Source organism: Heteronotia binoei, chromosome 15, assembly GCF_032191835.1.
Source record: "Heteronotia binoei isolate CCM8104 ecotype False Entrance Well chromosome 15, APGP_CSIRO_Hbin_v1, whole genome shotgun sequence".
NCBI lineage: Eukaryota > Metazoa > Chordata > Lepidosauria > Squamata > Gekkonidae > Heteronotia > Heteronotia binoei.
In genome coordinates this window covers 4,265,815-4,292,169 of record NC_083237.1, presented here as the reverse complement: position 1 = coordinate 4,292,169, position 26,355 = coordinate 4,265,815, and the positions used below count along the sequence as shown (strand labels likewise).

The 26,355-nt window shown below is 50.2% G+C and overlaps 2 protein-coding genes across 2 annotated transcripts in view; one reads left to right on the top strand and one right to left on the bottom strand.

Annotated features, from left to right (window-relative positions):
* Positions 1-9,646: 9,646 nt before the first annotated feature.
* RNF227 (ring finger protein 227) lies at positions 9,647-14,154 on the top strand. The gene is made up of 2 exons (XM_060255676.1): positions 9,647-10,186; positions 12,222-14,154. Exons 1-2 carry the CDS (start codon positions 9,649-9,651, stop codon positions 12,272-12,274), a joined length of 591 nt encoding a protein of 196 aa, XP_060111659.1. The 5' UTR covers positions 9,647-9,648; the 3' UTR covers positions 12,275-14,154.
* A 6,770-nt stretch (positions 14,155-20,924) lies between these two features.
* CHD3 (chromodomain helicase DNA binding protein 3) overlaps positions 20,925-26,355 on the bottom strand; it is a 101,275-nt gene continuing 95,844 nt past the window's right edge. The window contains 4 exon segments of the mRNA XM_060256840.1: positions 20,925-21,159; positions 23,897-24,023; positions 24,139-24,302; positions 25,430-25,625. Coding sequence (XP_060112823.1) covers positions 21,062-21,159; positions 23,897-24,023; positions 24,139-24,302; positions 25,430-25,625 — 585 coding nt within the window. The 3' untranslated portion in view covers positions 20,925-21,061.

Here is a 26,355-nt window from a genome sequence, read left to right as displayed (position 1 = left end):
AGATGGACAAGTTAACAAGAACTTTAAGAGACTATGGTTTGGATCTTAAAAAGGAGTGGAAGAAATTTAGAGAATACATAAAGCAAGAGTGGAATGTAAAAAGACATCGGACAATTTTTTAACATGAATGGGAGAAAAGAAAGACCTTGATCTTTGATTGATTAGGGGTACCTTTATAATTGAACTTAAATATATAACCTCGGCGGAAGTCTAGAAATGGAGGGAGGGGGGATTGAAAATATCATATGGATTAGAGATAGCAAGGATATAATTAAATATTGTAAACATACGTTATTAATAAAATTGTTTTAAAACGACATTCCGTGATCAGTTCCTGGGTTTGATTCAAGGTGCTGAATGGTCTTGGGCCGACACACCTGCTACGTTCTGCTGTGATGCGCTGTGTTCATCTGAGCAAAGACTTCCAAAAGTCCCACACTGCAAGCAAGTCAAATTGACAACTGCCTGTTCGCCCGCATTCTCTGGAGGGACTTCTGAATTCTGGAATGGTCCTCCTGAAGCTACCAGGAAAAACCCCTCATGCTTTTATCCTTTGCAAAATGTGCAAAAAAGCATTGCTTAGGGGGATGGCGCACAGCTCAGAGGATGGTTTTTGATAGGGATAAAGACTTCACTGATTGTCCTGCCTTCCCAGAGAGGTGTGCAAACAGTGTTTTCCTTTTGCCCTAGTTCAACAGTCCCAGCCTAACTGGCTTGTTTTCTCTTATTAGGAATCATTGCTGTTAGATTCAAACATTACCATACCTTGTCCACACACTGATTGTTTGATATCATCATATCCTGTAATCTGTTTCCTGATTAATTGGACATGTTACTGTATTTGTAATATTAATAACAACAAAAACCCATAGACTGGGGGGTGGCCAACGGTAGCTCTCCAGCTGTTTTTTGCCTACGACTCCCATCAGCCCCAGCCAGCCCCATACCATCACATCAAATGATCTGGACACTATACTGTAGATACAGCTCAAAATTGCATTTGCCTTTGCAGCCACCGCATAACACTGCTGATTCATGTTCGGTGTATAGGCCACTAAGACCCCGAGATCCTTTTTGCATATACTACTGCCAAGAGAAGTCTCCCCCATCCTAAAATGAAGCATTGGATTTTTCCTACCTAAATGCAGAACTTTACATTTATCCCTGTTAATTTCTTTATTTTAGCTAAACTGGTAGATTACGTCTGGCCTGGACTACTGTGATGCTCTCTTCTTGCGGCTACCCTTGGAGACAGTTTGAAGGCTGCAGCTAGTGCAGAATTCTATGGCTGGATAACTGATTGGGGCCAGCTATTGGGAATGTATGACCCTGGTATTATTGCAATTATACTGGCAACAGCTTTGCTCCTGAGCAGTGATCCCTCTAAGCTGAGTTAAGAACATAAGAGAAGCCCTGTTGGATCAGGCCAATGGCCCCTCCAGTCCAACACTCTGTGTCACACAGTGGCCAAAAAACCCAGGTGCCATCAGGAGGTCCATCAGTGGGGCCAGGACACTAGAAGCCCTCCCACTGTTGCTCCCCCCACAAGCACCAAGCGTACAGAGCATCACTGCCCCAGACATAATAACATAAGAGAAGCCCTACCGGATCAGGCCAATGGCCCCTCCAATTCAACACTCTGTGTCACACAGTAGGAAAAAAAACCAGATGCCATCAGGAGGTCCACCAGTGGGGCCAGGACACTAGAAGCCTTCCTACTGCCCCCCCAAGCACCAAGAATACAGAGCATCACTGCCCCAAACATATGAGAAGCCATGTTGGATCAGGCCAATGGCCCCTCCAATTCAACACTCTGTGTCACACAGTAGCAAAAAACCCAGATGCCATCAGGAGGTCCACCAGTGGGGCAAGGACACTAGAAGCCCTCCAACTGGGCCCGCCCCAAAGAACCAAGAATACAGAGTATCACTGCCCCAGACACAGAGTTCTATCAATATGCTGTGGCTAGTAGCCACTGATGGAACTCTGCTCCATATTTTTATCCAATCCCCTCTTGAAGCTGTTTATGCTTGTAGCCGCCACCTCCTCCTGCGGCAGTGAATTCCGCATGTAAATCACCCTTTGGGTGAAGAAGTAGAAGAAGAGTTAGCGTGAGCTAGCGCACAGATTTTTAGCCTCTGGCTCACACATTTTTGTCTTAGCTCAGGAAGGACGACCCCAGAGCACAATAATTTATGCAGTCGCTCACAGTTTTAATGCCGGCAGCTCACAAAGTAGAATTTTTGCTCACAAGACTCTGCAGCTTAGAGGGAACCTTGCTCCTTAGCCCACGTGAGGCTGTTGGTTTTGTCTTTTGAAGTCCTACATGGCTTGAGACCAGTGTAAAGGTCACTCTTCCCCATATGTTCCTGCTTGGAAACTAAGAACACATAGAGAAGCCCTCTTGACTCTTCTACTAATCAAAGGCGCTCGTAGGCCCTCACCCTAGACAAGGCTGACGTCTGGTGCCTCTCCCCTCGCCACACTGATGACATCATCAAGTCACATGGGGGGTACCCCCAGATGGTTGGCGCCCTAGGCAACTGCCTAGTTTGTCTAGTGACAGGACCGGCCCTGCTTGTATAGTGGGTAGAAGATATTGGATTTATATCCTGCCCTCCACTCCGAAGAGTCTCAGAGCGGCTCACAATCTCCTTTCCCTTCCTCCCCCACAACAGACATCCTGTGAGGTAGATGAAAATATTGGATTTATATCCCGCCCTCCACTCTGAAGAGTCTCAGAGCGGCTCACAATCTCCTTTCCCTTCCTCCCCCACAACAGACACCCTGTGAGGTTGATGAAGATACTGGATTTATATCCTGCCATCCACTCTGAAGAGTCTCAGAGCAGCTCACAATCTCCTTTCCCTTCCTCCCCCACAACAGACACCCTGTGAGGTAGATGAAGATATTGGATTTATATCCCGCCCTCCACTCTGAAGAGTCTCAGAGCGGCTCACAATCTCCTTTCCCTTCCTCCCCCACAACAGACACCCTGTGAGGTTGATGAAGATACTGGATTTATATCCTGCCATCCACTCTGAAGAGTCTCAGAGCGGCTCACAATCTCCTTTCCCTTCCTCCCCCACAACAGACACCCTGTGAGGTTGATGAAGATACTGGATTTATATCCTGCCATCCACTCTGAAGAGTCTCAGAGCGGCTCACAATCTCCTTTCCCTTCCTCCCCCACAACAGACACCCTGTGAGGTTGATGAAGATACTGGATTTATATCCTGCCATCCACTCTGAAGAGTCTCAGAGCAGCTCACAATCTCCTTTCCCTTCCTCCCCCACAACAGACATCCTGTGAGGTAGATGAAAATATTGGATTTATATCCCGCCCTCCACTCTGAAGAGTCTCAGAGCGGCTCACAATCTCCTTTCCCTTCCTCCCCCACAACAGACACCCTGTGAGGTTGATGAAGATACTGGATTTATATCCTGCCATCCACTCTGAAGAGTCTCAGAGCGGCTCACAATCTCCTTTCCCTTCCTCCCCCACAACAGACACCCTGTGAGGTTGATGAAGATACTGGATTTATATCCTGCCATCCACTCTGAAGAGTCTCAGAGCGGCTCACAATCTCCTTTCCCTTCCTCCCTCACAACAGACACCCTGTGAGGTAGGTGAAGATACTGGATTTATATCCCACCATCCACTCTGAAGAGTTTCAGAGCGGCTCACAATCTCCTTTCCCTTCCTCCCCCACAACAGACACTCTGTGAGGTAGATGAAGATATTGGATTTATATCCCGCCCTCCACTCCGAAGAGTCTCAGAGCGGCTCACATAGGGTTGCCAAGTCCAATCCAAGAAATATCTGGGGACCTTGGGGGTGGAGCCAGGAGACTTTGGGGGTGGAGCCAGGAGGCATTGAGGGTGGAGCCCGGTGACATTGGGGGTGGAGCCAGGGGCAAGGTTGTGACAAGCACAATTGAACTCCAAAGGAAGTTCTGGCCATCACATCTAAAGGGACCGCGCTCCTTTCAAATGCCTTCCCTCCAGAGGAAATAATGAAGGATAGGGGCACCTTTTGGGGGGGCTCATAGAATTGGACCCCCTGGTCCAATCTTGTTGAAACCTGGTGGGTATTTTGAGGAGAAGCACCGGATGCTATGCTGCAAATTTGGTGCCTCTACCTCAATAAACGCCCCGTCCCCAGAGCCCCACGTACTCGCAGATCAATTCTCCATTATTCCCCATGGGAATTGGTCTGCATAGGGAATAATAGAGTGTCCAGCAGACATTGCCCCCTCCACACCAGAGAAGAGGAGATTGCAAGTGGGGCGGCTGCTTTGGGAACAGCGAGAGTGGCTTCGACAATTAATACATGCCACAACCAAGGGCATTAAAGCCAGCCCTGACATTTATACGGCGCATTGCAAAAGGGATTAAAGGAGCTCTTCCCAGCCATTATCTCGGCAATCAGAAGGCACCTAAAAGGTAGGTCAGCATGATTATCATCCCCACATTACAGGAAAGAGACGGAGGCCGTTGTGGTTCAACTGAGGCTGCCGAGGGAACACTGCAGCTGGAGCGAGATTTGAACCCAGGACTTCAATCTCACACTTGCCTATGTTCCCCCGTAGGACAAAAGGGGCAGATTTCAGTTCCAGCCTAGATAGATGACCCACAGCAATTAGCCACAGCGTATTGTTGGAACTCTCTATCTGGGGCAAGTGATGCTCTGTTTTCTTGGTGCTTGAAGGGGGGGCACAGTGGGAGGGCTTCTAGTGTCCTGGCCCACTGGTGGACCTCCTGATGGCACCTGGTTTTTTGGCCATTGTGTGACTCAGAGTATTGGACTGGATGGGCCATTGACCTGATCCAACATGGCTTCTCTTATGTTCTTATGTGACACAGAGTGTTGGACTGGATGGGCCATTGGGCTAATCCAACAGGGCTTCTCTTATGTTCTTATGATTCTCTCATTTCATACTGCCTTTATTTGCAGGAGGTCAAGGTCGGAAACGTGGTTCTCTCCTCCATCCTAACAGCAACTCTGCGAGGTAGGCTTGACTGAGGGATAACCATTGATCTTCAATCTGACGAAGAGAACTAAAGATCTTGATGGCCTCTAAGGTGCTCCTGGATCCGAATCGCGTTTAAATCACATAGTTGTAACTTTCCTATATGCTGTTAGCCTAACTGACTCCATATTGTAACCAGATACTAACTCAATGTGCTCTCAGCTAGGCCACTAACCAGACCGCTATGCATTTCAAACAAACTGTGATCACTGAAGGGTGGCAGATAGCCTCTGGCCAACATCTGCAGGTGCCCTTTGAAGCCGGCCGGCCAGGACATCTCAGCACGACTCCATCCTCCCTCGCTGATAACAGACCCTGGGAAACAGTTGTCTTTGGCCGTGTGAAAGATCGTTTTATTGTTGCTGCCACAACCACATAAAAATGTAACCAATGCTAACTTCGTTATCAGTGTTATTCTGTGCCTTCAGTACTGTAGTTCTCAATAAACGTCTATACTTTTGTAACGAAGTCCTGGGCCTCGATCGAAGTTCTTCCAGTTCTGGGTATGAGGCCTGAATGGGGATTTGCACCTGGGTGTCTTGGTTTGATTTCCTTACTTTGCAATTCTGACCCTGGAGGCTTGGCAAACCTCACCCCTGAGATGTGCTTGGATATGCCAGAGAATGGATATGCCTTTAGTGGCCAGAGTCAACCCCCTGGATGACACTGTCTATGGCAAGAGTCTTCTCCAGGGAGGGCTCCCTTCTCATTGGGTGGCCAAAGTATTTGAGCTTCAGCTTCAGCATCTGACCTTCCAGGGAACAGTCTGGGTTGATTTCCCTTTGGACTGACTGGTTGGATCTTCTTGCAGTCCAAGGGACTCTCGAGAGTCTTCTCCAGGGAGTGCTCCCTTCTCATTGGGTGGCCAAAGGATCTGAGCTTCAGCTTCAGCATCTGACCTTCCAAGGAACAGTCTGGGTTGATTTCCCTTAGGACTGACTGATTGGATCTTCTTGCAGTCCAAGGGACTCTCGAGAGTCTTCTCCAGGGAGTGCTCCCTTCTCATTGGGGGCCCAAAGGATTTGAGCTTCAGCTTCAGCATCTGACCTTCCAGTGAACAGTCTGGGTTGATTTCCCTTAGGACTGGCTGACTGGATCTTCTTGCAGTCCAAGGGACTCTCAAGAGTCTTCTTCAGTGCTAATTCTCTGGCTTTCTGTTCCGTGCCTTCATATTCATTCCTGTGGGCATTGCTCCCCCATCTCACCTGCTTCTGAGGAATCACATTACATCATGCAGGCGTCCTGATCCAAGGGTGAGTCAGTCTGTGAGTTCTGGCGCTTCACGGGTCGTGACAAAAGCCACGGGAGGAAGAAAGGAAGGCCGTGAATGACTCTTCCAGGGATATCACCCCACACAGCAGGTTCTTCCAAAAAACCGCCTGCCTTCAGTTGAACCATGTGCTGGGGAGAGGCGGGGAGGGGGGACATTATTGCAACATGCACAGAATTAATCAGAAGAACAGACGCTAGGCAAATTGCATTCAGGAGAAACCGAAGTGGAATGAATCGTGGATTGCAACAGAAGCCGGAATTACCAGCGATTAATTTGACAAGGAAGGAGCCACCAGGGAGAAGATCAAGAAAAGTAGTTGCGTTCCCCCCCCCCCCTTAAGCCTTACCCTCCCAATCCGTGAAACGAGGCACAGATCACATGCTGCTGAATGCGTTGAAAACAAAACATTCTAATTCTGAGGTTAATCTCTGAGATTATTGGTTGTGAAAACTCCGCTAACCCTTCGCTCGTCCTATGATGTTAGCCCCAGGAAGTCATTCAAGAGACTGATTTAGAACTGGTACCCCCAACTAATAATCATGGCTAAAATATTGACAGTTATCAGAAATGTTTGGCTATTTCTGCAGTCTCTGGATGGCTATATAAAATTTGGAAAACGGCACACTTAGCCAAGGTAATTTATCTGAGCCAGTCTTTTTGACTCTGGGGCATCTTTATCAAGATAAATTTTTGCAATATTGGGAATTCTTTTTATTGCGGTCTGGGATGATAAATGCCAGGCAGGCATCTGCTCATCCGTTTATCTTGAGTCACCCAAACAGCTGATTTATCGCACATCTGGGTGGAATCTGTGGAGCAACCTCTCTTAATATTCCACGCCACAGACATCGACATATTGCTTTATCTACATTATCTGAGCCTGTAGATCTCACTAGTTAGCCTTTCTGTACTTGCTTCATAGGGGTGCCAACCTCCAGGTAGTGGCTTGAGAATTGATCTCTGGGCAACTAAGATCCAAGGCGGGGCTGGATCTTAGTACCTGATGGAAGGCTAGCCTGATTTCAGCACTGGCTCTGGATATGGGAGACCACCAGGGAAGTCCAAGGTCAGGGTCATGACACAGAGGAAGGCAATTGCAAACTATCTCTCAACATCTCTTGCTTCGAAACCCTTACGGAGTGGCCATAAGTCAGCTGCAACATGACAGCAAAACCCCCAAAAAAACACTACAGCAGAAAAAATCCACTTTATGTACGTAAGTGCCTAAGCAAGGGGCTTTCAAGGCAAGGGAGAAGCAGAGGTGGTTTACCATTGCTGTCCTTGGCACCGTTTTTCTTGGTGGACTCTGATCCAAGTATCCAAGGGGTCTTAGTGGACCATATGCTGAACATGAGTCAACAGTGTGATGCGGCGGCTAAAAAGGCAAATGCAGTTTTGGGCTGTATCGACAGAAGTGTAGTGTCCACATCACGTGAAGTGATGGTATCACTTTGCTCTGCTCTGGTAAGACCTCACCTGGAGTATTGTGTTCAGTTTGGAGCACATTTTCAGACGGATCTAGACAAGCTGGAACGGGTCCAGAGGAGGGCAACAAAGATGGTGAGTGGTCTGGAGACCAAGTTCTATAAAGAAAGGTTGAAGGAGCTGGGCGTGTTTAGCCTGGAGAGGAGGCAGCTGAGAGGTGAGAGGATCACCATCTTCAAGTACTCGAAGGGCTGTCATATAGAGGATGGGGTGGGATTGTTTTCTGTGGCCCCAGAAGGTAGGACCAGAAACAATGGGTTGAAATTAAATCAATGGAGTTTCTGGCTCAACATTAGGAAGAACTTTCTGACTGTTAGAGCGATTCCTCAGTGGAACAGGCTTCCTTGGGATGTGGTGGGCTCTTCTTCCTTGGAGGTTTTTAAACAGAGGCTAGATGACAGCAATGAGGATCCTGTGAATTTCGGGGGAGGTATTTGTGAGTTTCCTGCATTGTGCAGGGGGTTGGACTAGATGATCCTGGAGGTCCCTTCCAACTCTATGATTCTGATTCTACCATCCACACTTAGCTCCTGAAATCTCGTGAGATGGGGCTGTAGAATGCTGCTTCCCCTTGCATCCACTTTCACTGCCCCATGTATAAGTCTCTGTCCTGTCTCCCCGGAGCAGTCTTTCCTAGACTGAAAAGTCCCAGGCACCTCCATCCTTTCCTCCAAATCATCTTCGTTGCCCTCTTTTGACTTTTTTTCCAGCTCTGCAATACCCTTTTCGAAATACAACAGCCAGAACTGTGCTTAGAACTCCAAAGAAGGCCATAAATCTACACGGAGGGGCATTTTTTTATTTTTTATTTAGTGACTGTATTTATATCCCTTTCTTCCCAACCGGGACCCAAAGCAGCTCTCCTTTGATCCTCACAGCAACCTGGTGAGGCTGAGAGGGTGATTGGCCCAAGGTCACCCAGAGCAAGCAGCCCCGTGGCGCAGAGTGGTAAAGCAGCAATACTGCAGTATTGCGGTCTGAACTCTCTGCTCACGACCCGAGTTCAATTCCTGCGGAAGCTGAATTCAGGTAGCCAGCCCAAGGTTGACTCAGTCTTCCATCCTTCTGAGGTCGGTAAAATGACTATCCAGCTTGCTGGGGGGAAAGTGTAAAAGACTGGGGAAGGCAATGGCAAACCACCTCGTAAAAAGTCTGCCATGAAAACGTTGTGAAAGCAACGTCACCCCAGAGTTGGAAACGACTGCTGCTTGCACACGGGACCTTTCCTTTTCCTAAGCGCCTTCTAAGTGGCCCCGTGGCGCAGAGTGGTAAAGCAGCAGTACTGCAATACTATGATCTGAACTCTCTGCTCACGACCTGAGTTCAATCCCAGCGGAAGCTGGTTCAGGTAGCCGGCTCGAGGTTGGCTCAGCCTTCCATCCTTCCGAGGTTGGTCAAATGAGTCCCCAGCTTGCAGTGGGGGAAAGTGTAGATGACTGGGGAAGGCAATGGCAAACCACCCCGTAAAAAAACGTCTGCTGTGAAAACGTCATCCCAGAGTCGGAAACGACTGCTGCTTGCACAGGGGACCTTTCCTTTCCTTTTCCACCCAGAACAGAAATATGGATTCGAACCTGGGTCTCCCAGAAAAAGCTCCACCGGTTCAACTTCTGCCTGCGCTGTGCTAAGGCGGCCACTGTACGCCTTACGTCACCACGCCCACTCGCCTGAGCCAGTGGCTGGGAAGGAAAGGGGCGTGGCCCCCTCCCTCCCACCTTCTCCGGCCGTTGGCTGAGGGAAGTGGGCGTGGCTAGGCGCGCGCGCCTTCCTCCTGCTGCCTATATATGGAGGGTGGCGGCGCGAGGCGTCCGCCAATGCTGGCTGGCCGGCGCTGGGGCGAGAGCTACGGGTGGCGGGATGGGTCAGCTGGAGGCGGGCGGGGCCGAGGAGCTGGAGTGCGGCATCTGCTGCCAGCCTTACGACTGCTGCGGGCGCGCGCCGCGCCGGCTCGGGAACGCGCGCGGCTCCTGGAAGCCCTCGCAGTGCCGCCACGTGCTCTGCAGCGCGTGCGCGTGCCGGCTGGCGCGCGAGGGCGGCTGGGACGAGGTCACGTGCCCCTACTGCCGCACCGTCACGCCCCTCCGCGAGCGGGGCAACTTCCTGGCGGCCGGCGTGAGGCGGAGCAGCGGCTACGGGCGACGCCGCCTCGTCCTGCCGCCCATCGACACCGAGCTCTGGCAGCGCGTCGTCCTGGCCGAGCGCGAACGGCAGGAGGCGGCCTGGCTGGCGGGCGAAGCTCCCGGCGAGGAGGACGACGGCGAGGCCGAGGACGAGGCCGGGCAATGGCGGCTCTGGAGGGCCCTCAAGAGGATCCTGAAGGGAGGCGCCGGCCGCACTGCGCATGCGCCCAGGAGAAGCCGCTCCGTCCCCGCGCGGCGCAGCCAGCCAATCAACCGTGAGTACCGCGCCCCAGCCTTGCTTGGCGCGCCGCGCAATCGATCGATAGGCTCTAGCAATCGATTACCAGAAAGGCACGATCAGCATATGTCTTCTTGTGGCCAGTATGGAATGGAAGGGATGGATTTGGCTGCCTTGCCGGTCGCTTCTTTTTGCCGCTTGGAATTCAAAAGCTGTAGCATAATTTAAATTGTTCGATCCGAGTCCATCAGTACCTTAGTTTATCAGTTGATCTCTGCATATTTGCAATTCTGTGCGCAGAAGTGGCCGTGTCAGTCGTAACAAAGTGGAACGAGAATGCAGCAGCGTCTCGCACTAAAGATGAATTGCAGCATGAGTTCTGGGGAGTCGGGGCTCGCCCCCCGAGGATGCATCTCCCTCCAGCTTAAACTGGAATAACTGTTGTTAGTTTTTTGTGGTAGTGTTGTTTTTTTGTATTGAGTGTAGAAAAAGAGAGCATGACGTGAAATACAAAATGTGTTTTATGGTTCCTGCATTAGATTTTGTGAATTTTTAAATGATAAGTTTAAGGATAGCTGTAACATATTTTACATATGTTATCTACATCTGATTTTGTTTGAATAGAGACATTTATAAAAACCATAGGACCAGACACTGTCTTAGAACAAAGAGGCATCCGTTCTTTGCTAACATGCCCATACAGAAGGGGAAACCTCTTCTTTAGATTAACTTTAGCGCTGTATGCTTCCTGCCCCTAGAAACAAAGTCTGACTTTTTGCCATGTTATTTTTGCTCATGCCAACTAAATATAAATACCAACACTCATACTCCTGAACTGTGGATAGCATCTGTACAGGTCTTTCAATATGCTGCAGAGGCAGTTTATATCCATAGCTGTCTATGTTATTGATTAGAGCAGTGTAGTTGCTGCCTTTCTCCCCGTCCTTCCAAATAGAGGTAAATAGATAGTTGTTGTGTTGCTGTAGTAATTCATACAGTTCAGTGTGCTTCACGGTACTTAATTTTAAAATGATCAAGTAGCACCCTTCAACATATGTTACAGTACTTTTTCTCCCTTTCTCGTTTGTACCAGCTTTTTCAGGCACATGTTCTTGGCTTTCTTAAATGTACAGTTTGAGTGAGGTGGGGCAGGTGGAGAAATGAATTGGTAGCTTTTGCTGGTTGCATGCAAGTTCTTTGCACTTAAATCTTGTGTTGTATCCGGTCAACCTAGTCTCAGGAGGAGCAGAAGACACCAGATGCATGCCATGCCTGAGGGACATGTGACAGCCTTGCTGGGTCCGATGCGCTCACTTTATTCCATTGGGAGTTCTTGTGTAGGTTCTCTTGCAAATGGAATAGTGCCCATTGAGTTGGTGTGAGTGTGGAGGAAATAGAACTAGATCTGGGTCCAGTAGAGACCAATGAGATGTGTGTGTGGGGGGGGGTGTTACGCTTTCAAGAATCAAAGGGACCTCAGACTCTTGAAAGCTTAAACCCTCAAAATCTCTTAAGGTGAAATTGGTCTTGAATTTAGCTGCTCTACTGCAGACCAACATGGTTACTCTCCTGAAACTATCTACGTGGAGGAAATAAGGCTCTTTTTGACCCAAGATGGTAAAGAGATGTATAGGGTTAGACCAGGGAAGTGTTGAGAGCCATAATTCTCCATGACAAGTCCACATCCCTTTTGGCCAGGGGTGGGGTTGAGCATCTAAGGGCTGAACCTCTAATTCTACTGGATCTCTGCCAGTCCCTGGTTTGGCCTTCGGCTTTCTTTGGCGCTATGACAAGATACAGAAACACAGCTGTATTTAAGTAAACACATTAGTGTGTGGCTATAGCGATTCTAATGATTTTATAATGTTATTTTATCATACGTTTTTAATTGTTAGCTACCTTGGTGACCCTTGCAAGGCCAGAACCACCGGGTATAAAGTCTGTAAATAAATAAGATTACAAGAAGTCTGCAATAGTGTGCAATAGAAGGTGGTGCTGAAAGGAGGCTTGGAGGTGTATTTTAAAATGTTATGGGCTCATCAGCATTACTGTTGTTCTTTGTTCTCTCTCAGCCGATGTGTCTGATATGAAGGACTTGACGGTCATGTCCTGTTATGTCATCTGAGGACTAGATGGTCCCAATGCAATTCCTGATCTTCTGCAACCGAAGAACAGAGCTAACTGATAACCTGTGAGCTTTGACACAGCCAACATTTTGTGATGAGCTCTGAGTTGAATGCCGGTTCCTCGCAGTGTGCAGGTTGGTCGTCTGGTCAGCATCCAGCAGAGGTTTTTTGTCTACTTTAAAAATTAATCCTCATTCGCCGAATGGAGGCTGGTGGACTTCCGTGACTCAGGAATTATGGACTGTGATGTGGGCTGCTGCTTTTTCCGTGATGTGGAATGGCCCAGAAGAAAGAGAAGGTGGTAGGAAGAGAGGAACAGACTTGACAGAACACATTAGGTCCCGTGGGAACTGGCATCCCTGCTGTGCTAAATCAGAAACATTGCAACTGTTCTTGCCTTCTAATATGTCGGACGTTCTGAAGCAGCAGACTTTCCCCACAATGTATTCTGCATCTCTAAAACACCCTGCCACACTGGCAGATTTCAAGAGACAGATGTGGATTGGGACCATATGGCTATGACACGGCTCATAAGAACAACTCAAAGGCATTTTGTATTTCTACTGTGAACTCACCATTTTTATGAAATGTGGGTGTTTGGAGGAGCTGGAAACAGGCCTCATTGCAGTCTATGATATTTGGCTTTTGCCTTTTTTTGCCTTCCAAATGAAAAAAACTTGTTTTATGTTCAGCATCCTTTTTTCATCCTTGTGGGGTTAAAAAACAGCCCTGTGTTCATCATTATTATACCTACAGTTAGCACGACATTCAAGACAGGCCTCTGCTCCGATGAGCTTATACTTGAAAACATGTTCTAATGGAGAAAGGGAAAGGAGAGGAGCTACTTTCCACAAAAAGCCTTTATGGAGAGAGGCTTGAAGGCAGTTGAGGGGGTGACAGGAGGTAGTTCTGGGCATGAGGGGCAGAGTCGTTGGAGGGAGCAGAGTACTGTCCCAAGGCTGAAGGTGAAAGGCCCCAGGTGGGCACGTATTTGAAGGTGGGCACACAAGTAACAAAGCCATGGGGGGTTTTGTGCTGGATCTGAGCATGGGAGGATTGAAGAAAAGCGGTGAATAATTGGTAGCCTTATGCTGGATAGAAGGGCAGCCAGAGAACAGTTTTTGTTGAGAGGTTCTGTTTTTGCAGTGCTGTGAAGGAAGCAGCAGCATAACTGGAGAATGGGGGAGAAATCAGAGAACAGTTGGAAAGAAGACAAAGGGGGGGGGGTGGAAGGAGATGCTGATGATGAAGGGAAGAATAGCAAAGTTCAGGCTTGGACACATTGCGTTTAAGAGATTCTAGAGGAAACCTCAACAAGGCAACTGGAAATGTGGGCAGGAGGCAATCCAGGGCAGAGAGGTATATCTGGCCGACATTAGCATGTTTGTGGTTTAGAAAACCTTTAGTGGCTTCTTTGGCACATCCTGCTAACAGTGGACTGGGCCATTTTGGTCAAAGCACCCAATTTATTGAGGGGTGAAAGGCTAAGCCAGGGATCCGCAGTAAAATACTAGTTTGGCCAGAAGTCAGGTGACCAAGGTTTTTTGCTAGCCAGGAAAAAAGCCAGCTCTGAAATCCAATCCCCAATGCCTGCACTGGCTTTGTCCATACTTTTCCCTACCAAGTGCCGCATTCATTATAAGCTACAGGGTGGATTCTGTTATGGAAATAATCATTTGGAATAAAATGTGTACAGAGAAGACCCTGTTTCCTGGGAGCAGTATTGTTTCATGGAAGGTTGTTACAAATGCTCTTATTTTTTAAAGAAGCATTTCTGTGAAATGTGTTCTTTATTTGATATTTATTGTTTTAGGCATTTTCCAATTAATATTTTGTCAGTTGTAACTTATTTAATTTAAATTAAAACCTTTGAAATGTTGATTTGGGTGTCATCTTTTGCCAGAAAAGGGGGCTTTTTGCTTCCAAACATTCACGTTACATGGACCCATCGATGGGATCTTGTGTGTATTCAGGCTTTACATCTTAGTTTCAAACGACCGCGGCCAACCAAAATTCTCTTGCTTAAACTGTCGAAGTCTCACATAGCCAGAAGTTCCATAATGCAGCATGTGGGGAATTTTTCTCCCCATGTGGACACTGGGGGCTGTTTCAGGTACCACACTAGAGTTGGTCCATGCTCCCCCTCCCCAAATCTAGAATTGCAGAAACCTCTTCATGTAACTGGCTTCACAGGCTGTTCTAGAAAATCTGTGAAATATTGGAAATGGCAGTCAACCTCTGGGATGGAAGCAGAGTCTAATATTGCCTGAGGGCAATTTGATTCCTTCTTTAAGAAGAAGAAGATGAAGAAGATATTGGATTTATATTCCGCCCTCCACTCCGAAGAGTCTCAGAGCGGCTCACAATCTCCTTTACCTTCCTCCCCCACAACAGACACCCTGTGAGGTGGGTGGGGCTGGAGAGGGCTTTCACAGCAGCTGCCCTTTCAAGGACAACCTCTGCCAGAGCTATGGCTGACCCAAGGCCATTCCAGCAGGTGCAAGTGGAGGAGTGGGGAATCAAACCCGGTTCTCCCAGATAAGAGTCCGCACACTTAACCACTACACCAAACTGAGGCTAATCCCATGAAGGACAAAACAAAACACTGTAGTATAAGGTGCTGAGAGTGCAAGACTAGGAGAGACCCACGTTCAGATCCCCACTCTGCCGTGAAAGCTCGCTGAGTGACTCTGAGCCAGTCACACACTCTCAGCCCAACTTACCACACAGGGTTGTTGTGAGGCTAAAACAGAGAATGGCATGTGAGGATACACGGAGAACAACATAAGCAAGTTTGGGTCCACACTGAGATGAGGATATACTTGTAAATGAAATAAATAAATCTTTGCTGTGCATTTGAAGCGCTGATATCCTGGCCTTTGCTCTCCCAGCATCCAGTAAACCATCCCTTTCCCAACCACTGAGTAGCTCAGAGCTTCCTGTGTGTAAATGCCAGCACAATACAGGCATCTTTTCTTTCCTCGGGTTTCTCCATCTAGCTGACTCAGCCCGACTTCCCTAGCATGGCACAGCCTGTCTCTTTGGCTCGGGGTCCCTCAGATTCCTGGTTTCCCGACAGAATGGATTGCAGCATTCTTCAACCATATCCTGTTTAATCACCGCTCCGTGCCTGTAGCCAGCATGTCACTCCGGACGAGGGATCTTAATGGGCCGTGTGGGTTGTGGGCGGTGTGACTCACAAGGGTTGATCCACCTTAGCTAGCAGCACAACCGAGAGAGAGGCAGGCAGCCACCCGCAAACACAGCAGTCGTGGAGGGATGTGACTAAGACTTTTGGTGGCTAACGAATCTCGTTTCAAAATTAAGCTGGCAATCATCTCGATGCGCAGCCTCATGTGATTAGGGCAGCAACCTGTTATCAAAACGACCTCAGCACATGAGCTATCAACCTGAAGGAGAAGAGAAGAGGGGGGAAGAGAAATGAAATCCCCAGGAAGAGCAGAGGAGGATCTTACACAAGTCCTCGTGGACTAGACCCAATAAAATAATTCTGCTCCTCGTGTACGGATACTGAAAAATGTATCGCCACTATTTATTTTCCTTTTTATATTCCACCTTTCCCCCTGATGGCAACCCAAGGCAGCTTACACTGTTCTTTTCTTCATTTTATTCTCGCCACAGGATTGTGCTGATGTGTATTTGAGCTTCTGGCAAGTACTACCTGTCCCAACTTTCGTGTGGTTCCTATCTCTGGGGATTCATTTCTGAAACGAAGCCAGTCTCCCGTTGGGTACACCAAAGTGTGAACTGTCCCCCGAGACCTAAGTACAGCTACAAGGAATGATTTCCCAAGGCAGGAAATGCCTTGTACAGGTTTTACTGACATGTTTTAAAAGTCCTTGTTCTTGTGTTTCCTTATTTTCCAAAAAAACGTGAAAGGAACAAGGCAAGGCCCCTGCATCCAGGTATCACCCACACAGCGCGGTATAAATATTTGTGTCAGAAGCTCAAATACACTGGAAGTCTCACCTACCTCACAGGGTTGTTGTGGGGATAAAATGGAGAAATGTCAGCTACTTTGGGTTCCTATCTGGGAGAAAGATAGGGGTATGAAAAGTAAAATAAAGATATGTTAAGGAAAACACAAGAGCAAAGGCAGTTCCCACCCTGAGAAATCATTTGTTGTTACTGTAATTGAGTCTTGGGTGCAATTAACACTTTGGAACCCAGTGTGAGATCAACTTAATTTCAGAAATTAGTCCCCAAAGATAGAAACCACACAAATGGCTAGGCAGAGTGCTGGGTCAGGTAACTCTCCAGTTCCCTGACAAGAGTTTGTAATTTGGCAAAGTGCTTAGAGCTGCCATAGAGCCGGCTTGTGGCAATGGAATTGTTCCCACGAGAGTAGCTAATAGCATTGCCCTGAGACCAGAAAGAATAGGGATGATTTTAAGCTCCAAGCTGCGTGGGGAAAACAACTGGGAGATCCCATGGGTACCATCATTACTGTCTTTACAGAGAGCAAAGATCATGAAATAAATTTTGGACTACTTTCCAAGGTGGCATCAGTAAACACCGAGGTAGTCTTGACCGTGGATGGCAGCGGGGGGGGCATCAACTTTGAAAGAAAGACTGCTGGTCTGCAGATGGGCCAAAGGTGTATTGGGAGGGAGCCCAATTTACCTCAGGGGGTAGGGAGAGATTGTGAGGAGCAGATAAATGCTCTTTCGGCTCCCAGGTTTCCACTCCGAAGCATGACCCACTTTCTGGGAGCCTGGCTAGATCAAGGAGCTGCCAACACCACCTTTGCTGTAGGAGGCAGAGATCTGAAGGACCCAGTGCTTGGGAAGCTCGCTAAAGGGGGTAGCAGTGAGAAGAGAGACCAGATGAAGCAGCAGCTGCGTCTCGGGTAGGAAGTCTGTCACGGCCAGGCAAACGGAAGTCCCACAAAGTCTCTTATCAGCATTAAGCGATTAGTTGGGCCTGGCAGTCAGCGCAGTTGACCTAGCTTGGGGACTGGCAGTCTGTCTAGCTTAGTCCTGTCTGCTTTCTAGGTGCAGGATGGACTTTCCCCACAGCTGTTGCCTGAGACCTTTTAACTGGAGCGGCCAGAGACTGCACCAGGGACCTGCCGCACTCTGCTTCTCAGGTATGGTCTCCCAGAGCGCTGTCTCCTGTGTCAAACAGTGGCCAACCAGTTCCTCTGAAGGGCCAATAACAGGGCAGAGAGGCTGAGGCCTTCCCCCTAAAAGAACATCAGAAGAGCTCTGCTGGATCAGACCAGTGAGGGTCCATCCAGCCAAGCCTCCTGTCTCACACAGTGACCAACCAGTTCTTCTGGAGGGCTAACAACAGGGCAAAGAGGCTGAGGCCTTCCCCTGAGAAGAACATCAGAGGAGCCCTGCTGGGTCAGACCAGTGAAGGTCCACCTAGTTCAGCCTCCTGTCTCACACAGGGGCCAGCCAGTTCCTCTGGAGGGCCAACAACAGGGCAGAGAGGCCGAGGTCTTCCCCTGAGAAGAACATCAGAGGAGCCCTGCTGGATCAGAGCAATGAGGATCCATCTAGTCCAGCCTCCTGTCTCACACAGTGGCCAGCTAGTTACTCTGGATGGCCAGCAACAGGGCAGAGAGGCCAAGACTTTTCCCTGGGGTTGCCTCCTGGCACTGGGACTCAGAGGCTGACTGCCACTGATAGACCTTTCTTCCATGAACCTCTGAAAACCTGTTCTGCACCAGCTGCAGTCTCTGAACCGCCTTCATGGGTGAGCAGCTGACAAGTGCTGGCATTTCAGCTCTTTTCTTACTTGCAAGGAATGATCCTGCGTGCAAGAAATGTATGGGCCTGACCATATGGCAGCACAAAACGTCAGGCGGTATATTTTTCTAGCAGAGCTTCTGAAACTCCACAGGGGCTCCTGCAGGTGTGACAGCTGGGTGACGGCACCAAAGAGCTCCCAGTGCCCTGAGTGACTGGATTAAAAAAAAAAACCAGGTCACCTGTAGCATTAGGGAACAGGCTGTACACGGCTAGCGTTTTTTTGAGAACTCCAACAGCACTTGGGGAAACTAGGACACACCGTCAAGAGCGGCCCAGCCAGCTGTTCGCTGGGAACTGTGATAACCTCTCCTGGTGGAAAGGATCCTGCTTTTTTTTTTAAAAAAAGGGTTTGTTTTTCTTGCATAAACGAAGTCTCACTAGCGGCAAAGGCACACAAGACTTCCCTTCGCAGCCCCAATGCACCATTTAAGCTGTGTCCATTCTGGAATGCAGTGCCCTCCCTCCTTAGGATCTCCTGCAGTCTCCCAGACAGTGTGCACCGTGAACACCACGTGGAGGTGCAGTTCCTTTTCCCTCAGAGCGAGGATATCGCCCTTGGGTGATAATGGACCACAGCACCACGCCCACAGGCGCCCCTCATGGCACAAAAGGGGCTGCGAAGCAATGTTCCCTCTAAGCTGCAGGATCTCGTGAGCAAAAATTCTACTTTGTGAGCTGCTGGCATTAAAGTGGTGAGCGACTGCATCAATCAGTATGCTCTGGAGCCATTTTTCCTAAGACAAAAAGGTGTGAGCTGGAGGCTAAAAACCTGTGAGCTGGCTCACGCTCACTCAGCTTAGAGGGAACACTGGAGAGGTGCCCGTCTGGCTGCGTTGCACTTCTTCCTGGGCTTCCCAAGCCCCAGCCTCGCCCCGCTCTTGCCTGCTGCGGTGTCTGGATCTACTCTACCTTCCTGTCTGCTACTCGGATGCCCAGGAAATCTTCAGATTCCTCCTGCTGTCTTCCCCTCTTCTACCTTCTCCTGCCCCCTTTTCAGATTAAGTCTCCCCCCCGCTTGTGCCTTTCAAGTACTGCCTGCTAACATCCCCAGCCATTCCTATTCCCACCCGTCTTCTCTTTCAATCCCTCTCTCTCGCCCTCTGCCCTCTCCTAGCTCGGGCCCCGGTTCACCTTCTGCTCTCTTCAGATGGAACTTTTGGGCCTGTTACTGGCCTATGCCCATTCACAAGACAGGGCCATTTCAGGGTCTGCGTGGAACGGCCTCTGTTGAAACTGGTCTATTTCCTTCCGTGCAATAAACAAAGAGGCAAACAGCCTGGCTTTTCTTTGGAAAAGCAAGATCTTAGATTTTGCTAAATCCTTACGTTGTCTCTTTTTAAAAGAGGAAAGCGGAAACAGTGAGGCATTCTGAATTTAAAACTGCAGCAGCTACACCTACGATTACAAAGTCGTGCTCCTCCCGGAAAATGGTTTTGTTCAGGACAGCCTCGCTTAGCCCTGTTTGCAGCCACCTTTTGGGTTCGGTTCCAGTCTAAATCACTGCAGACCCTCAGCCAATGGAGAACAACAGACGGGGTGGGGGAGCAGGAAAGTTCGAGCCTGGATCCAACCCTCTGTCCAGAAAAATCATAACACGGAAAGACAACGTACGGAGATGTCAGTGTCAAATCCACACAGATCTTTTCATCAAGCGATCTTGACAAATGCAAATGTGTGCAGTCGCACCTACCGAGGTGGTGTGAGGAGCCACAGGGGTGCAGCGCAAATACACAGCGATGCAAGACAGCCATGTACGGCTCTCTGCTCCCAGGGTTCAAGTTCAGTCCCAAAACGCACTGTCTCTGGAGGTACTCTGTAATGCGTGACTTGAACATGAACCTGTGAAGCTGCCTTCTACTGAATCAGACCCCCCTCGGTCCATCAAAGTCAGTCTTGTCTACTCATACTGGCAGCGGCTCTCCAGGGTCTCAAGCTTAAACTAACTTAACTTAAACAAAACGAAATTTCACAAAGCAAAACTAAATTTGGGGGGGGGGAGGAGAGAATGGGGAGGGGGACTCGCATTCCTTTCCAAAGCCCCCCCAAAGACGACGCAAGGCAGCTGGGGTATGTAGCGAAGGAAACCGTGTGCCTTTATTCTGCAAGGTTTAAACAAGAAGTGACTTGAGAATTGGCAACCGATTCAGGAGTGCGTCCTGGCCCTCCTGTTGCCCCCGCCCGCCCCCGCCCCCCCCCAAAACAAAACGCTTCCGAAGACAAGAAGTTGGGCGGGGGACGCGGGAGAAAGACAAGCCCCTTCCCCAAAGCCACCCTTGGAAGAGGCACAAATCCAGCACCTGCCCCCCCCCCCCACAGCCCCACACACGGGAGGGGAGGCGTCTGCTCCTCCCCGCCCACCACCCTCAATGCGTTCTCAGAACAGAACATGGCCAGGGAGTGTGTGTCCCCCCTCCCCGGACTGCCCCGTTATCGCCCCACGGGGGGTTCAAGCACAAGTGGGAAGGGGGTTAAACATACAGGATGAGAGTGTATACATTATATATATATTCATATTTATAGAGTCGCTCTTCGCAGCGTTGCTCAGAGAGGCGTTGCTGCTGGGAGCAAAATGCCAGGAGGCAGACTGCCCCCTCCCCGCTCACAGGCAGGACACCCAAAAAAGACGCGAGTCATGGATTCCGGTTCCTCTCCCACTCCTCCACACCCTCTCGAGCCCTGAGTCGGGAACAGAACCCAGGAGTCCCGGCTCCCAAACCCCCCTCCTCTCAGTTGCTTCTGCGCCAGTCAGCTTGGAAACCCAACCTCCCCACCCCCAAGAAGTGGGAAGAGAGGGGCATGGGGACAGCGACAAAATCAAATGCGGAGGAGCCAGGGTGGGGGGTGCTTCGTCCCCTCTCCCCGCCCCCTGCTCCCAGCCCCCAAGGCAAAGCCGTCAATGTGATCAGAAAATAAAAAGAGGAGAGGCTTGAAGGGGGAGGAGTCTCCCTCTTGCCAGAAGGCAGAACCTGTCCAGTCGTGACCAGGCGGGCGAGCCGGAAGTGGCCCTCAGTCGTCTATGCATATCACCTCCCCGCTTTTTGCCTCCTTCTTCTCCAGGCTCTCGCCTTCCTTCTCTTTCTTCACGATCACGGGGGGGCCGTTGGCTGCAGAAGGACAAGAGGTGAGAGCTGGCTCAATTGGCAAGAAGAAGTTGCACCCCCGCCCCTCCGCCTGGCACCAGCTCACAGCCCCTCTCACCCAGCCATGTTAAACCCATCCAGGCCAGCGTCATCTCATCGCTGAACACAGAGACTACAGCATGGCCAGGGGGCCACCAAGGCATCTCTTCCTTCACTTTTCTCACATCCTTCGTAAATGCCAAAAAGCCGAGTGGCACAAGGAAAGGAAACGTCCTCTGTGCAAGCACCAGTTGTTTCCGACTCTAGGGTGACGTTGCTTTCACAAGTGTTCACGGCAGACTTTTTACGGGGTGGTTTGCCATTGCTTTCTCCGGTCAGCTATGCTTCCCCCCCACCCCAGCAAGCTGGGTACTCCTTTTACCAACCTCGGAAGGATGGAAGGCTGAGTCAACCTCGAGCCAGCTACCTGAACCAGCTTTTGCTGGGATCGAACTCAGGTCATGAGCAGAGCTTAGGACTGCAGTACTGCAGCTTTAACACTCTGTGCCATGGGGCTCTCTAAAAGCAAAATGTAAAATAAAGGTAAAGGTAATCCCCTGTGCAAGCACTAGTCGTTTTCGACTCGGGTGACGTTGCTTTCACAACGTTTTCACAGCAGGCTTTTGACGGGGTGGTTTGCTATTGCCTTCCCCAGTCCTCTACGGTTTCCCCCCAGCAAGCTGGGGACTCCTTTGACTGACCTCGGAAGGATGGAAGGCCGAGTCAACCTCGAGCCGGCTACCTGAAAACCCAGCTTCTGCCGGGGATCGAACTCAGGTCGTGAGCGGAGCTTAGGACTGCAGTACTGCAGCTTTGTGCCACTCAATGTACCCTGGAAAAAAGGAAAGGTCCCCTGTGCAAGCACCAGTCGTTTCCGACTCTGGAGTGACGTTGCTTTCACAACGTTTCCACAGCAGACTTTTTACGGGGTGGTTTGCCATTGCCTTCCCCAGTCATCTACGCTTTCCCCCCAGCAAGCTGGGGACTTCTTTGACTGACCTCGGAAGGATGGAAGGCCGAGTCAACCTCAAGCCAGCTACCTGAAAACCCAGCTTCCGCCGGGGATCGAACTCAGGTCGTGAGCGGAGCTTAGGACTGCAGCCCTGCAGCTTTAACACTCTGCGCCACGGGGCTCAGTGCTGCAAGCTGCCCCTTGCTCTAAAAAGCCCTGGATTCTCCAAGCCTGAGGCAGCTGCTCTGTTCCAAGGGAAGTCCTCTCTGGCTCCTCCCTCCACCTGCAGCCTGCAAGAGAACTTACCTATGTGAGTTCTTGCCCAACTGCCCTCATCTCTTAAAACATGTGAAGCTGCTTTGTATCGAAACAGACCCTTGGTCCGTCGGGGTCAGTGCTGTCTGCTCAGACCGGCAGTGGCTCTCCAGGGTCTTAAGGAGAAAAAGGTCTTTCCCATCACCTATTCCCTGATGTTGTTGAACTGAAGACTGGTCTGGGACTCCCTAAATGCCAAGCCGCTGTTCAGCCGCTGAGCCACAGCCCTTCCCTGTTACTGCTCCACAGGAATCCTCACCCAGTCTCCCTCCCCCCCCCCCCACAATTCCCCACACAAGGACGAATGGTCTGGGGTGAAGGCAGAAGGCCCCTCACCACTCCAAGCACGACCCCTGCACCCATCATGCCCCAGCCCCTCCCCCTGAACTTGGAAGAGGATGTCTGCCTGTCATGATCCTGAGCCTAGCGAGGCCCCAGAGAAGCCTGCTTAGGAGTTACTGGAAAAAGCCTACATCTCCCAGGATCCCCTCTGTCCCTCCGATTGGGTAGCAAGGGCTTTGGAGGGAAACAGGCCCAGAGAGGGGTGGGGCCTGAGAAGAGAATATAAAGGCCAAGCCCAGGAAGTGGGTGTTCTTTCCCTGGAAGGCTGAGCTGGAAGCAGGGGAGAGACCCTTACCCAAGGGGGTAAGTGCTGGTAAGAGTAGAAGAAAAAGAAGATATTGGATTTATATCCCACCCTCCACTCCGAAGAGTCTCAGAGTGGCTCACAATCTCCTTTCCCTTCCTCCCCCACAACAGACACCCTGTGAGGTGGGTGGGGCTGAGAGGGCTCTCACAGCAGCTGCCCTTTCAAGGACAACCTCTGCCAAAGCTATGGCTGACCCAAGGCCATTCCAGCAGGTGCAAGTGGAGGAGTGGGGAATCAAACCCGGTTCTCCCAGATAAGAGTCCGCACACTTCACCACTACACCAAACTGGCTCTCCAAGGGTGAGTAAGATAGATGCGTTATATCTTACAGTAGGCACTGTAAGACAGACGTGTTAGGGCATTTGTTTATTTTTCCCTTCACCCTTTTACTGGTTAATGCACCTTGTTAATTTATATTGCACTGGAATAAACCTTTTTGTTGTTGTTTACTCTGCCTGGTCCATTATTTGGCCTAGCTAAGGGAGGCCTGAAGGGTTTGGGAGGATACTCTGGGCCTTCTCAAGGAACCCTTAACCCAGAGTGGTGGCAGCAATTTGGTAAGACCCCTCTGAGTCGTGACACTGCCCCACACCCATCTATTTCCCCAATGCAATTTTGTCTCTGTCCTCCACAACCAGGCCTCGGCTTCAGCAGGAGCTCACAGGAGTGCAGCTCCCGAACCTTTCTGAGGATTCCCCCTCCTCCTCCCCACCTTGTCTATTGAATAGTAGGTGCAGCGGCATAACAATCCCTGGATGAACTCCACTACCTATTTTTCTACAAAACGAACCCTGCCCACAACCAACCTGTGATGAAGGAGCCGGTTGGCATTTGGCTGTAGTTGGCACCCATGGTGGGCAGCACCCCTCCGGCACTGGCCCCGAACGAGCCCCCAAAGGTTGGAGGGGTGGCATAGGGCCCAGGGGGGAAAGCCTATGAGAGAAGAGAGGGAGAAGGGTGGCCACTGAACAAAGCAGTGTCACAAAATGCCACAGAACGTCCACGGACAGTGTCATCACAGCTCTGTGGACGGGGTGGGGATAGTTACCGGGGTAGTCTGTGTCTCATTCCCTTTGCTGGCCAAGCGGCTGAGGATGCTGCGTTCAGACATCTGGAGGCGGGCAGCGATTGGGGGGATGCGGGAAAGCGTAGCAGGCAGGCGCGTCACGTCCGCTTTCATGTCACTGAGAAGTTCCTCCAGCTGGTTCAGCACTGGCAGGCCGGCAGGAGACAGAGACAGAGAGAAAGAGAAGGAGAAAGAGAGACCGAAATCTGTCAGGGTGGCAGAGACCGAGGCATGGGGGACTCCTCCTGGCACCTGCAACCCACGTGCCCGTCCTTCTGTAAAAGATCATTATTTCACATAACAATTGGGTATGTGACCCCAATACCCCCTCTCTCTCTGGAAACCTATTAATTCTACGCTAGAATTACTCCAGAGGTACTCTTCAAGGAGTTAAAATATAACCTATCCTTTTCCCAGATGTTTACCCACCAGATAATCCAGGCTGTCCATCAGTGTACACAGAGAGAGAAAGAGGGAGAGAGAAAACTGTCCCACTCGCAGGACACGAGAGATTCTCAGATTATACTGAGTGGATTGGGGATGGGGTGAGGGAAATGAATACACGGAGAATACTTATGGGAAACTGAACACCAGAGAGATTCATGTGATACTTGTGAGGGGAGGGGGATACACCAGAGAAACTCACAAGGAAACAAATAGAGATACTTGAGCAATACACCAGAGATATGAAGGAAGTGAAATTCTTAGAAGGTATTCACTTACTACTGGATAGGGACAAATGTTAACCAGTGCTACTTAAGTGGCATTTGGTGAGGGAATACGTGAGATGCTACAAAAGCCGTGAGCCAGATATGCCGGAAGCACTCACTGTATCACTCGAGAGAATATTCTGGGGGTTAAAAATATTCCTGTGTATAGATGCAGCAAAAGTACTGAAGATGACTGTGTAAAGAAAAGCTTCCACTGTTATGCCAAAGGATACTCTGTGGAGTATTCAGCAGACATGCTTGGTAGAGGAAGGTTTTTCGGAAGAGAGATGCTAGAAGAATGCTCAGCGGGCACACAAAAGATCGTTGGCAGATACGAGGAGATACTCGTGGGATACTCCACGGATAGACCAAAGCGAGATACACCAAAGATACACAGAGCAGGATCAAGGAGACAACCGAACACAGCGGCTTTTTCTCATCATTACCGCACTTTAATGGATTCAGAGCATGGTACAGAAAGACGCACAGAGACGCGGGGGGGAAGGGGGGAGGGGTTTACAAGGACTGTCCTCTCCGGGCCCGCCTACTCGCCCGCCTCTTACCCTTGTGCAGGACGGCGTTGGCGGGCTTGTTGCCGGCCAGAGACTCCTTGGACAAGTGCTGGTGGCTCTCAGCCAGACACTCCACCTCGGCAAAGCGAGTGTTGAGGGCCATGGCCGGGTGGCTGGGGTCCTGAGTCATGTTCAGGTAGGCGGCTCGACGCAGCTGCTCCTCGATCACCAGGGCCTGCTCCAGGAGCTGCGGGGAGGAGGAAGGAAGCGGTGGGGAAACGGGCCAAGGGGAGGGGCCTCGGAACAGCAGCCGGGCCCAAGGAAACCTGCAGGAGGAGGGCCCGGTTTTCTGCAAGTGCTGATTCGTTTAGTGAGCTCCCAGAATGGCCCTGAGGCTACAGCAACTGCCCTGTGAGGACTGGTTAAAACATTCAAGGCTTGTTTAGCTTAGAAAAGAGGCAAGTATGGTAGAGGTCTATAAGATTATGCATGGTACTAGGACCCAGGGTCATCCGCTAAAAATAAGAACAAAAAAGCCCTGTTGGATCAGAGCAGTGGTCCATCTAGTTCAACATCCCATCTCTCACAGCAGCCAACCAGTTCCTCTGGAGGTTCAACAACAGGGCACAGAGGCTGAGGCCTTCCCCTGATGTTGCCTCCCGGAATGGGGATTCAGAGTTTGACTGCCTCTGAAGGTGGAGATCCAAAACATATCCTAGCATAATGAGAACATAAGAAGAGCCTTCCTGGATTAGAGCAGTGGTCCATCTAGTCCAGCCTCCTGTCTCACACAGTGGCCAGCCAGATCCTCTGGAGAGCCAACAACAGGGCAGAGAGGCCGAGGCCGTCATAAGGACATCAGAAGAGCCCTGCTGGATCTGCCCAGCAGTCCATCCAGTCCAGCCTTCTGTCTCACACAGTGGCCAGTCAGTTCCTCTGGAGGGCCAACAACAGGGCAGAGAGACCGAGGCCTTCCC